Source organism: Lonchura striata, chromosome 2 (assembly GCF_046129695.1).
Source record: "Lonchura striata isolate bLonStr1 chromosome 2, bLonStr1.mat, whole genome shotgun sequence".
NCBI lineage: Eukaryota > Metazoa > Chordata > Aves > Passeriformes > Estrildidae > Lonchura > Lonchura striata.
In genome coordinates this window covers 63658798-63672164 of record NC_134604.1, presented here as the reverse complement: position 1 = coordinate 63672164, position 13367 = coordinate 63658798, and the positions used below count along the sequence as shown (strand labels likewise).

The following is a 13367-nucleotide window of genomic DNA, read 5'->3' as shown; positions in this document are numbered from 1 at the left end:
TTGAGTTAGTCACCTTGGATTCACTTTCTTCTCAGCAGGAAAGATTTTCAGGAAGAAATTAATCTGACTGGGTAGAGACATTTACATCTGGGTAGGGTGCACTGTACACTAGAAAAAAAGAGCCTATTACTTGCCACCAGTTATAACATGTCCTTAAAGTAAACAGCTCCAACCACATACATAAAGTCCGAGTAAAGGTGGCACGCACAGCCTTACACATATAAATCAGACATATACTCCTACAAGTATGTACTATATTTGCATTTCCACAAGACACCGCTTCATTTGGCAGATGGATGGTGCTCATTATCAGAGGGTTCTTTTGTTCTCAGTCTTCTGTTGGTGGTCCTATGTATTATTGACTGCACACTGTCCAAAATCCGTCCTGATAACACAGAATTATTCATTGTCCCCCATGGACTCTCCTATTGTGCTCTTATTGTAGTGTATTAGTGCATTAGAAATATTAATGACTTTATCCTTCTAAAATCCCTGACAAATGAGAGGAGGTCACTGCTCTTGTTTTGTGTGTTAGGAACCAAGGCACAGGCACAAAGGCAAAAAGTGTCACGTATCAACTAATTGTGGTGCCCTGTGAAAGCCAGGACCCAATTTTAACTACAATGGTCCTTCAGACATCCAATGCAGGATCCTGTTCATTGCAGCTGTGGTGAGCACATGGCACCACAGCAAACCTGATCTCAACTTGGACACCCAGAGAGTAAGAGACAGACCCTAAACACTCGTGAAGAGTGTCTCTCTGAACTGCCCAGCAACACATTCTCCTTACTCTCCCTGTTTTGGCTTTGTCACGTGTGCCTGCACATATTTTACAGTCCTATGTCTACCACCATCTACTTTCAGTATCTCTTGGGTAACTAGCCTAACTCCATTATTGTTACCATAGTTTTTCCAACTCCTGCCCTCATCTCTTTACCTTATAGCTCTTTTATCTTCTGTGGCTCCTTGGGCCTGTGGTTAATTCCAGCACATTCCCACCTTCCTTCCCCAGTGCTAGCATTCCATAAGGAAGCACAGGACCACTCTTGCATCTAATAATGTTGGGAATTTTTGCCCTGGGCTGGAGCATGCATGGTGTTGTATGAGGCTGGCTAGAGGAGCCAGCGAGAGTTGGGGCACACTTCAGAGAATCTCATCTCAGTCATCTGCAAGGATTTAGATCTGGACCAGATCTAGGTCTTCATAAGGACAGCAGAAAGCATGTCCCAGGCCATTGTGAAAACTCTAACAAAGATAAAGTTCTCACAGCTGTGTTAAGAGTTTCCCAGTGAAATGGCATTGACTTGCTAGGATTTTTTTTCCATTGATAGTGGGCAAAATGATGCACTCTACAAGGGAATCAGCTAGATCCAATGTAGCTGAAACATTAAAGGAAAAGGAAATCAGACCATGGCAAAAACCCAGCATGAAAAATTTCAATTTTAAGCTTTAAACTTACAACAAAAACATTCAAGCAATAGTAATGAAAAGCACTGATATTTCTACCTACTGCTTTATTGTCCTTACACTCTTTTACAACTGTCTTGACCTTCTTGCACTCTTTTTTATTTAGAATGGCAAAGATGAGGAACTCTGTATGTTGAGAGGAAGGACAGGAGGGCAGGGGACTGCTGTGGAGCAGTCCATCAACCCTAAGTGCAGATCCCTCAGGAAGTGAGGAAAGCGAGCACTACTGGAGGATGCTGTTACAGCACTGCAGAGCTCTGGCTGGTGCACCCCAGCTCACAGCATCCTTTCCCCAAGTATGGTAAATAAGAAATTTGCACTTTTGGACAGCCCACACAGCAGTTTTTCACAATGCTCCAAAAGATACCAGTCAGGAGACAGCTTCCATGGCAAGCTCCTTCAGCTGCCCTCCAGCCTACTACATGTCCATGACTCTGCCACCTGCCAAAACTTTGTGCCAGTCATTTGGACAGCCAGTCAGGGGCATCTTTCAATGTCCTTGTATCATTTTCATTGTCATTGCAATGGTCTCCTATTGAAAGAAGTCTAGCTGTGGTACCAACAACCTGCCAGAGGAGTCTTTGTAAGAATTCACACTTTAAAAGATTAAAAGTCCTTGATAGTCACTGAAGAGCAGGAAGAGTTACTTGAGGGTGCTATTCAGATAGTTATTTATTTAAAGTGTTTTTAAGCCAACTTGGGTTGTGCTGCTGGCTTGTCAGCCACTGGTACACAGAGCTAAGTAGAACAAAAACATCAGTAAAACTGATAAGAAATGAGAATACAATTTAGTTGGACGTTAGGGCTTTTTATAGCACTTCGGTAATTTTCCAGAACATACTGGATCACTTAAAAATAGTCTTGCCTGAAACAGAGAAGTTTATAAGTGAAGTAGCTATCTAAAATTGATGTACACAGTAATATTCAAAGATAGATACATGCAGAACTGTTTGGAAGCAATTTTCTGTATTATGGGCTGCCCTTTAACTTGACATAAGGTGAAAGTTGATGCACCTAAAGTTTGCAGCAGAGATTTACCTCATTAACTACACCTCATAATGACTTGCTGTGCCACACTCTATAAAGTTCAAGAATAATAGCTTTTACATCTGAGTTAATCAGTTGTGAATATCTAAAGGACTGGCTCACCAAGAACCAGTGGATATTGTAATCACTCATCTCACATCTTGGCTACAGTGAATTTAATACTTACCTTCACTGTGTTACCCATTCAGTGCAGTATTTCTAACTGGGATGGTTAGCTGTCTTAGTAAAAGAAAAATGGTACTAAAAACCATAGACAAGATCTTTACTTCTACTAGAACCAAGTTCACCTAAAATATAGCAATTCTAGGTTCTCTACATCTTCTAGGGTTCCTTTGCTCTGCAGCACAGATTGAGGACACACAGAGGAATGAGTAGCATACCAGACATTATTTACAATCATTTTTCTCACTTATACAAGGACAGCAAACTGCATACATTTTTGTCCATTTCCCTCCTTTGTAAGACATCTTCATCTGTCTGATGCAAGAACTACCTGCTACAGCTCATTTCATAAGTGAGAATTAACCACTTCTTTTCCCATGTTTTCCACACTGTACTTATTTCTGCAGTGCACAGCTTAATCCTTCAGCATGGTTTGACAATGTACCACAGCTGTCAAAACAACACTGGCTTTTAAACTAGAAATAAAATTTTCTAAAACATATGAATTGCTCAGGAATTAAGAGTCCCATTCTCCGAATTTCTAATTCACTCTGCAATAAGAAAGTAATTTGCAAACCTACTTCCTACACAGTACATTCTTGGAAAGGATAAGACACTATACATATGATGCCCGTCAGCTTGTACAAGTTGCTGACTTGAACTTGGGATGTCTAACTTCCCTCCTTGGCAGCTGATGTTGAGAAGGAGGTGCTTTTTCATTCTACAGATCTCAGCTGCAGACGGATAAGAGCTGCCTTCAATATGTATGGATTTGTGCATGGACTACTCAAACAAGACTGGTTGCCTCTGACTACCGGCCTAATTTTTTGTGACTAAGATTGAGTGTGTATGAACATAATCCTTTGGCTTCTTATACAATCAGAGGAAAGAACACCTCTGCTGTACTCAAAAGTTTTCTGGGTGGCAATTTAGATCCATCAGATGGGGGCTCACTCAGCCATAGGAGATTGGCTATACTGTAGATAGGACCCAACTACCCAGGTTCCTTTCCTAGAAATGGAGAGAAACAGGTAGTTCTGTGCATATTTCCATCCATCCTACTACAGATACCTAAACCAGGCCTGTCTTCAATGATGTTCATTAAATATTATGAAATATAAATCTTACAAGACAGCAGAGTTCCAGTCACTGCTTCTAGCACAGCCAGTCCCTTGATGCTCATGGAAATTTGTTCATTTATCTTGTTTACTCCTCTGAGCAAATTTACATCAAGAAAAGGTCTTGACACTGATCTAAAGGGACAGTTTACCCAAGTTGCATTTTCCACCTAACTACTGCATAAGATCTAGACTAAATTCTGTGCCTATCAATGGTGGCTTCCATAGCATTTCATTTCCACAGATCACCTGGAAACACCACCATTCAAACCACCTTGTGAATGCACGTCACAGTTTTTGCTCTTAATACTCACCATAGTCACAGAGCACTACTAACAATAGATTTGAAAAATCTTTCAACATATGTTTCATTCTGACCACTGAGATCCTGAGTCCTTTTACTCCTCATGTCCTTTTTCAGCTCCAAAGTGCCAGCACGTTTTCCAAGAACACCTAAAAGTTAAAAAATTACAGCTGTGTCAACTTTCCTTCATAAAATACAAGAAGAAAGACATATCATTAATAAGCAAAAAAAATTAACTTTTCTCTAATTTACTTAAGAACTACTAACACTGTATCAACGCATCTGAATAAGGACAGGTACAACTCACTGTACAATAATTTTCCATCCTGAAATGCAGCTCCTGATCCAGAACAACAAAGACAGATAACTACAATTCTATCTTGGCACTGCAGGAACTGCTGCTATGGATATCTTATTATGACCAAGGCTCACAATAGCAAAATAATGAGTATTTTATACAAAATATAACTCTGAGCTCAGCACATACCAATATTGGAGATTTATTGCTGGTAAACAATTCATATAGTTTATCAGCTCAGCAGCAAACTACTTTTTTGGTCATCAAACTCCTCAGTTATTCAGGTCTAGTAATACACAGTGATCTTACTAGATTTACAAGAGATCTATAGCTGCCTTTTATGTCATTCCGACTAATCAGATGGAGAAGGTGCTAACTTCCACTTTTTCCTCCATAATTTTTTAAGTTTACATTCATGACAGCCTTTGCTAAGCCAATAGAAATAGACTTATTTTGGCAAATTTCCCAGTTTTATGTCCATGTAGTTTAAACTAGTCTTTATCAGTCTCATAACAATTAGATAAAATAGGTTGGAAGCACAATAATAGCAGCAAAACCAAATAGTTTCCTTCAGAAATGTAAGTAGGAGGGATTCTAAAAAGAGAAATTATACTCAGAGGCCATTTCAAAATATGAGAACTGTTCTTCTGTGTTTCACAGGAGCACCTGTAGGTCAGTGTCACTGTGCTCACCATCACATAAACATGCAAGAAAGGTCTTGATCCATTAAGTTTACAACCGAATTTTATGAGAGAAATCTGGCACTGGAGCAGGCAGAAGTTAGGAATGAGCAAAACTGTGGAGGATAATGGTAAAACATAGGAACCAAGTATGGCAAAGATCATGTATGTCTTTAGGAATCACAAGTAAGATATTTCAGCAATTACACTGCTCGGCTTTTTGAACTAAGACGCAGCAGACGTGTTACTTGAAAGCTTTTTGAACTGCTCTCTGTGCCAAGTGGCTGGAGAGAATAATTTCTAAGAAGAGACTAGCGGCACAGCCTTGCTCAGTAAAAGCCCATTACAATAATAGCTGCACATATCTGAAAGGAATAATCATCAGCTGGCCCAGGAACTTGACAGGGCTCCAGAAAGCATTAGATAGGGACAGTGATACCGCCACCGCCCTCAATCTCTCTTGATACGCTGTAAATTACAGGAAAACAAACCTTGTGCCTCAGGAGAGGGGAGCCAGCCTGCCTCCAGGACAGCCGCTCCCGACTCCTCCCTGCCGGCAGCAGGCGCAGCATCACACCAGAACATCATGCCTTGCCCGTATTGTTATTGATCACTAATCAGCTAACCGAAACACGGAATCAAAGTAGTCCAAAGAAGAAAAAGCAGGTTTTGTTTTAAAAATAGAATTGTGATAGATGTCTTGGCCTCTAGAGTTAACTGCTCAAAGAAAACTCGAAGATATGTGGCATTGCTGTAAAATGCCCTGAAATAAAGTGGGGGGAAATTGCTTTGTGGGCCACTACCGTGATTGTGCTGGATGACTTTAATGGGTCCTTTCCATTCCTAGCTTTCCTAGCTGCAGATTCTTCAAATGGCTTTTACAAATACTTCTTTCAGAAAGTCACGCATTGACAGATGAAATTCAAATAATCCTAATCTCAGTTTAATGAGCAACACACTCATTAAAGGAAATGCACAGAGGACTTGAAGCTATGGAAAGGAGAATAAATGCTCAGGAAAAAGAAAAAAGCCTGTGTAGGAGAGCACTCTTGAGGTAGTTGCCTTACATCTTAATTTGCACATCAGCCCAAACAAGGAAAAAGCAGCATGGCTTATGAGACAGGGTGCCAGCAGGAGGCACAGGGACCAGACCCGACTTCTGTTCCTATTCCTGCCACTGCCAGACATAATGGCAGCAAACTGCAGCATAAATCTGCTCCCCTCCTTCCCACCCCATCTTTCACACTCTGTATTTACAGCAAAGACTTTTCAGGACAGAGACTCTTTCTAACCAAGCCTGGGGATGGAGCCCAGCGCCAGAGCCCTTGGGTGTTTCGGTAACACCAATAATTTGTCACACCAAAACGTCCTTCCCTCTCACCCTTCCTTCTGCGTTATCTTGGCTCACTTGGGAAAAGATTACAGTGTGCAGTGCGGGTAACACCCAGGCTCAAACCGGAGTATTTGAAACTGTACCAACACTAACTTCCAATTAGTGAGATCAGGTACCTCTGGAAGCCTAGCCCAGGGCTACTTCACCCTCTGCACGCCTCTGCAGCAACTGGATTGCAGCAGGAGCCCTCCCACCTCACACACATATAGCTACTTCAGGCTACCAGCTGCAGTACAGCCCTACCTTTGAACAAATCTCCAATTAAAGTGCTCCATGAAGCCTCCCTGAGCTTTTGCACCTTTGCTAGCTGAATTCCAATAGCAGCTCTAAATGCAATGTTGGCCCATTTCTGGTGTAGTTGTGCCCCCATACTCCTCTCCTTTCGCACAGGTTTGTTCCTCTCCCCTTCTTCACTTTTCTTCATTTTGCCTCATCTCAGTTTTGGACAGGCTGTACACTGACCTCTAAGTTCAGTTCAGAATTTTCCCCTCTCCTGTCTATCTTCTCTAAGTCAATTTCTTTCTAGATTTCTTCTCATTTTTAGGTCTTCTTCCAAATTCTCCATTCTCTTGCCTCCTGCTCAAATAATTTTTTCCTCTTTTCTCACTCACATAAAATTTTGCTTTTTGAAGCAGACAGTACATTTAAATGGTTTCTACTCTATTCAGATCTTCTACCTGAAGTTCATTAACTTAATGAGATGAAAAATGATGGAATGGCGAAGGCTATCAGACTTCAAATAATTGGCTTTTTTAATTTATTGCTCTCGTGGACAAGCATGAACTGAGGCTCTATTGTGCAAAATGCAGCAGAAGCACAGCAACATAAAAAGATGCTTTCTTCTTCCAAGAGACAGTGTAATGGGCTGATTGGAAGTGGAAGACTTCCTCTCCAAAGGGAATTTGAAATGACAGATGAGGAGGGCATAAGCCATAAAGCGCTTTGGAAGCGAAGACCAAGAGGCTTGTGTGCAACACAAATGACACAGGAAAACTTTGAGTCCCTGCTCTGCAGCAGATTTCCTGTGCTATCTTGGTCACATCTCTTACTTTTCCTGTGGCACAGCTCTCCACTGGAGACTGTATCTGGTATGGGGGCTACAAGAATAAATCCTCATCAGCTGTGTGGTTTGCAGGAACACAGTGTCACTAATCATGTAAGAGCCAGATGTGAAATTTGAAATTGTACTTAAAATATTTTTTGCTAATAAGTAACAGAATAGGCTATAATACTGCCTATTAGAATCATATGTATTAATCTATTCAAAAAATGTACCTCTTTCCCTACATCGTTAAAACCATAAAATATTTGGATCATTTTGGTTTCACAAAAAAACCCTAAAATTAACCAAACAAATAAAAAACTCCAAGCCAACTGGATTTATGACTCCTGATATTTTTGCAGCAGTATCCAAGGCTGCAGCACAGACATGACATTTCAGATACCAGCCACCTCTTCTGAGAGCTGTCACCTGCTGATTTAGCAGTAACCACCTTCACCAACTGCAACAGCACTCCCCCTTCATTAGGGAGATGAGAGGTAAATAAGCCTCTCAAAAAAGGGGCCATCAGGAATTAATCAGACACTCCATGACCAAGCATGGAGTTTAATGAGAACACAAATCCATGGCACTCAAAACCTCTGTGTTCTGGAGCCTCATTCATGCAAAGAAGTGCCACTGATGGATCCCATATTTCACCTACCCACAAGTAACCTCAGTCCTCCTCTCTGCAAATCCCCACCAAGAGCTGAGCCCTCCCCTGCCCTAGCTCCCACCCTCCTTCAGTGACAGGTCTGTTCTTGCTCATCTCTCCTCTGAGCACAGCCCTGCTCTCGCCTTGTCCCACCAACCCCACAGCTGCAGGTGAAGGTGGACACAGCCATGGCACAGAAACCTCCCGACTTAGGGCACACGAGAGAGCAACGTGGGAGGAGGGCTCGGGAAGGGAGTGGGTGTGGGGGCAAAATGGTGTCAGGCTGAGGAGTGACCCTCTAGGAAGCAACCTGCCCCTGCCCCAGGTACTGCCCCAGGCAGCAGCACCTACCCCAGGCACTCCAACGGACTTAGCAACCAGCCACGCTCTGGATATTTACTGAAATTAGGGAGAAAAAAAATCCTTTAGAGCTGTTCACTAGTAAACATTTTTCAGTTGTATTTGCAGCCCAAAATATGCACAGTTCTGCCTATGTACAAGAGGCTAACAGCAAAATAGGCTACAGACAGAAAAGCCTGAAAGTCCCTAAATCCTCCTACATTTTACAAGCAGCACTAACAACAAAAAGAAATGTGTATCTGCAACATTTCCTCAAATGAATTTCCTCTTATTTTATCTGTATGTTGGAAAAGAGATTAATTATTTTCAACCATCATATGTTTATTGCAATGGGATTAGGCAGCTATTGAAGTGTTACCACCTGCTGGGAATTTCATAACCTCCCATATAATCTCTCCACTTTGACAGTAAAGAGAGAACACCTTAACTATTTATCACATTTTATCAAAATCTAATCACTGCTGACCAGCCAGAGCGGTCAGGGCCAAAAATATGCCACTTTTGGAAGATATTTAGTTTAGCCAGGAAAGTGTCTATGTGATGTCTTGCACAGCAGGGGGCTGGAGCTGACATCCTCAAAGGCATCTTTCATTCTTATTTACACATCCGACAATTTTACACTGTTATCAGATAATGACTTTATTAAAATTATGCATATAAATTCACTAGGCTGAAACTGACAGCACCAAATCCTCTGTGTGCAAGAAAAAAAACAATAATTAGCTGATAAAGCCTATTTTCATTAATATTTGGGGTCAGATCTCACAAAATCCTGGGATTTCTCAGCTCCTTGTGATATTAACATAGCAATTCAAGAGCAGGCTGGCCAGCAACATCTGTCCTTTGAAACCAAAGGGCTTACAATAAGCAGAGTAGAGGGATGATATTTACTTTGGAAAATGTACAGTGAAAATAAGTTTATTAAGCATAAAAATATTTGGGAAGGTGTTTGAGCAATTATAAATAAAGAATGCAAAGAATTAAATGCATTAGATGAGAGCTTATGGCATAAGGGAAGGAATGCAGTCATCCATTCTTTCCTACCCCCTTCAGAGTTTATTTAAAATATATATATATAATATATATGTATATATACATAGTCCACTGTTCCTGGAATTCCCTCTTTCGACGAATTTATAATGAAGATCATCATATGGAGAACATACATGCCACAGCTGATACAATCAGAAGTTTGTTAGAGAAGCAGGGCTGAAATACCGTGAAGTATCAGTATTAAAAAGATGAATCGGAAGCTTTCTCCTACGCTTTACCCTGAGTTTGCCGTGCACTCACACGGTTTTGACCGGTCTAGAGAACGATGCAAAGTAGAAATCACCAAACACACTAAACAACACTAAAATCATTCCTACCTAATACGGACTGGAGCGAGGACCCCGGGCAGTCGCTCCCCGCGCCGATGCTCCCGGCACTTCCAGCGCTGGAGCACCGGAGCTCCGGGCGGGACAGCCGCAGCCTCCGGGGCAGAGGCGACACAGAGGATCCCGGGGCGGGGGCAAACGCGGGACCTGCCGGCACACGGGTGTTTTAAAACCCCTCCAGGACCGCCCGTCACGGCGATCGCGGCGCGATCCCGCGGCACCGCTCGCTCCGACCGACGGCTCTGCCCGCCCGCCGCCTCCGCGCCGACAGCCGCCCCCGGCCGGCTCCGAGCCCGGGGCAGCGCGGCTCCTCACCGCCCCACCCCTCGGCACCCAGGGACCGCCGGGCTCGGCTCCCCCTCCTCCCGCCCCGCGTTCACCTCCACGCCGCAGGCGGAGCGGCCGGCGGGTCGGCAGAGCGCGGCGCTTCCCGCGGAGGCGGCGCCGCCGGCGCTGCCCGAGGCGGCGGGCGGGCGCGCACCGCCCGCGGCGGCGGCGGGACGGTTAAATGGCGGCTGCGGGCGGCCCTCAGCCGCGGGCGGCGGGCGGCGGGCGGCGGGCGAGGGCAGCCCGCGCCCCTGGCAGCCAGGCGCTCCCGGCCCGGCCCGGCCCGGCCCGGCCCGGCCCCGCCGCCCTCCCACGCCCGCCCGCCGGGCTGCGGCGCCCTGCGGGAGGGGAGAGCCGTGAGGGCGCGCCCCACCCGTGGGAGGTGCGCGCCCCCGGGCTGGGCCGGGCACGGTGAGTGCCCCGGGGCAGCCCCGCAGCTCCCGCACGGTGGTATGGCAGCAGTACGAGAGCGGCTGAGGTCGCTTGGGGGAGACTGAGGGGAGAGCTCATCGCAGTCTGCAGCTAACTCACGATGGGATGCAGAGGAGCAGACACTGATCTCTGTCGTAACCAGTGATAGGACCCGTGGGAATGGCCTGAAGCTGTGTCAGAGAGGTTTAGATAGGATGTCAGGAGAAAGTTCTTCGTCCAGAGTGGTTGGGCACTGGAACACCTCCCCAGGGAAATGGTCACAGCACCAGCCTGACAGTTCAAGAAGCTTTTGGACAATGCGCTCACGCACATGGTATGACCACTGAGGATGGTCCTGTGCAGGGCCAGGGGTTGGACTCAATGATCCTTGTGGACCATTGTGGATTTTCCAGCTCAGCATACTCCTTGAAAATCACTCCCCTCCCGCTGGGCGTTGGTAAGGGCAACCTGCCCAGGCACGGGCTGGCACGTCGGAGCCAGGCTGGTTGATGACTTATGAAGAGAGCAGCGGGCAGGCAGGAGGCCGCTGGCCAGAGTCAGCGAGTCAGCTTGCAGCAGTGAAGACAGAGCAGCAAACAGCCAAGAGCAGCACCAGCTCTTTGTGTGCCCGTCTCCGGTAGCTGAGGGCCACTGATATGTGGATATTTGTCATGTCCAGTGTTCATGGATAATGTTCAGGCACTGTTGTTACATGATGAAACTATCCTCGTGCAGAGACTGCTTTAAGAAAAGTACTTTCCATCCGTTTTTATGCAATAGACTAATTTATCTCAAATCGTTGCTAAATTTATTTGCATGTCATGAAGTCTGTGATTTAAATACAGACCAGTGGATACCTACATGCCCACAAAGATAGGAGAGGATTTTATGGAGCATTTACATCAAACAGGCTTACATGTAATGAATTTTCCTGCTTTCCCTTATTCATTTATGGAAAGTGTGGGCATAACATAAAGGCCCAAAGAGAAAGGAATTGTCCATTTTTGGTATTCAGCATTAAAAACAGACTAAAAGGTCCCTCCTAGTTAACTTGTATCATCTATATGACTGAGGGAATAAAATTTCCACACCACAAAGGTATCTGTGCCCCAAGTGAGTGTTGAGACCAAACAGCTGCTTAGGGTTTTGCCCACTGCTGTGGCTGGACTCTGATCAACCTGCTGCTAAACCTCTTTTCCATATGCTAGCTGAGGTCTGCAGTGGTTAATGCTTTACAGCCACACTGGCATCTGGAGTACTGAGAAGGCCTTTGGGAGAGCAAGACAAACCCTTGCTGAGAAACTCAGACCGTATTCTGGACAGCACAAAGGGAACTATTTGTGTGTAATAAAGATTTTCTGGGCCTTTTAAAAAAATTTTATTTTGAACAACCCAAATTCTAAATATTCTCCTTGTTTGTTTTAATAGAAGTATGTACAATTTGGGGTTTCTAACTTGCCTGTTTTTTATTGTAGGTAAGATTTTGTTTGATGTTTTGGAGGATACAATCACGTGTGTATTCAGTTTAATAAATGAAGGATGCTGCATTTTTTCACCAGATACTTGCAGCTTACATGACCTATTACATGTCTTGTGGTGAGACTGGGCAATGCTTCCTTTGAATGCTGAGGAGCTTCCTGTGTCCATGACTCTGGCAGCAGGAATTCAGCTTCAGGAAGTGCCACTGTAGAGGTGCTAAGTGCAGAGGTGTGCAGTCTTGCCAAGAGCATCTTTCCCACTGATCATGGAAGGTACTAGCTGGCACAAGTGAACACACTGTGGCACTGGGTCTGGTTTGAATGAAATAGGATAGATATCATACATGGTAATAAAGAAAACAATACTGTAAGTAGATTCCAGATGATGGAGAAGCTCAGAGAAGAAAAGGAGTGAGGTGAATGAAACGTCTGCTCTGAAACGTCTGCTCAAGTCCAAGACTGAAACTCCAGTCTCACTTGCTGCCTGTATTGAACATCTGAAAAATCTTACATTGGTAGATCTATTGCCAGGCTTTTTTCCACTATGAGCACAATCTTTTGAAGATTTAATCACTAGGAAAAAAATATCCCCTGTTGTAATGCAGAGGAGAAAGTAAAGAAATCCATGCAGCAGGAAAGAGTCTGGAACACATGGCAAGATGTTTTACTTGTATCACAATATTTTGTACTTATTATAGTGCCTTTGATCCAATGGTCTTGCAGTATTTTATGAGTTACAAGTGATCTTTGATCTTTCGTTTCCCTATGCTGATGAAAAGGCTGTGCCTTTTTTTTTTTTCTGCCAGAGTAAATGGATTTGCTGACATTATGCTCAAACTGTAAAGTCAGAAACAAAGCCAAGACAGGTGCTCAGGTCACTGCATTCCTCCTCAGTGCCTTCTTCCAGACCTGTATTGCCTTTGTGTCGACACTTTCAAAAGGGGAAAGAGTCAAAAAAATGGTGATTAGAAATCACAAGTCGCCCCTATGATTGTATGGTGGAAATTGTAAGGACCCCAGATAACAGGAGGATGAGCACAGGATAAATAGATGGGCTAGTTTATTAAACCCTTTGAAGCACAGTGGATTATGTTTGCACATAATACACCTGCTGTGATGCTGAGGACTAAGATCTGTCTTTGTTAACATGCCATCCAAATTTCATCAGGAACATATTTTTCATTAAAATACTTCAATGGTGCTGGTCTCTGAGGCATCTGGCTAGCGATGGATAAAATCCTTGCCATTA

The 13367-nt window shown here is 44.1% G+C and overlaps 1 protein-coding gene across 4 annotated transcripts in view; it reads right to left on the bottom strand.

Moving 5' to 3' along the window:
• The window catches only part of THSD1 (thrombospondin type 1 domain containing 1), a 30679-nt gene extending 19903 nt beyond the window's left edge, over positions 1 to 10776 (bottom strand). The window contains exons 1-3 of one of the 4 annotated variants that reach the window (XM_021526605.3): positions 10761 to 10776; positions 9894 to 10049; positions 4109 to 4247 (exon numbers count right to left, since the gene is read on the bottom strand). In XM_021526605.3, coding sequence (XP_021382280.2) covers positions 4109 to 4166 — 58 coding nt within the window. In that variant the 5' untranslated portion in view covers positions 4167 to 4247; positions 9894 to 10049; positions 10761 to 10776. Of the gene's footprint in view, positions 1 to 4108; positions 4248 to 8514; positions 8563 to 9893; positions 10170 to 10282; positions 10339 to 10760 lie in introns of those variants that run through there. The other 3 variants (XM_021526604.3, XM_077781421.1, XM_021526607.3) reach the window with 3 other exon arrangements.
• Between the last annotated feature and the right edge of the window lie 2591 nt (positions 10777 to 13367).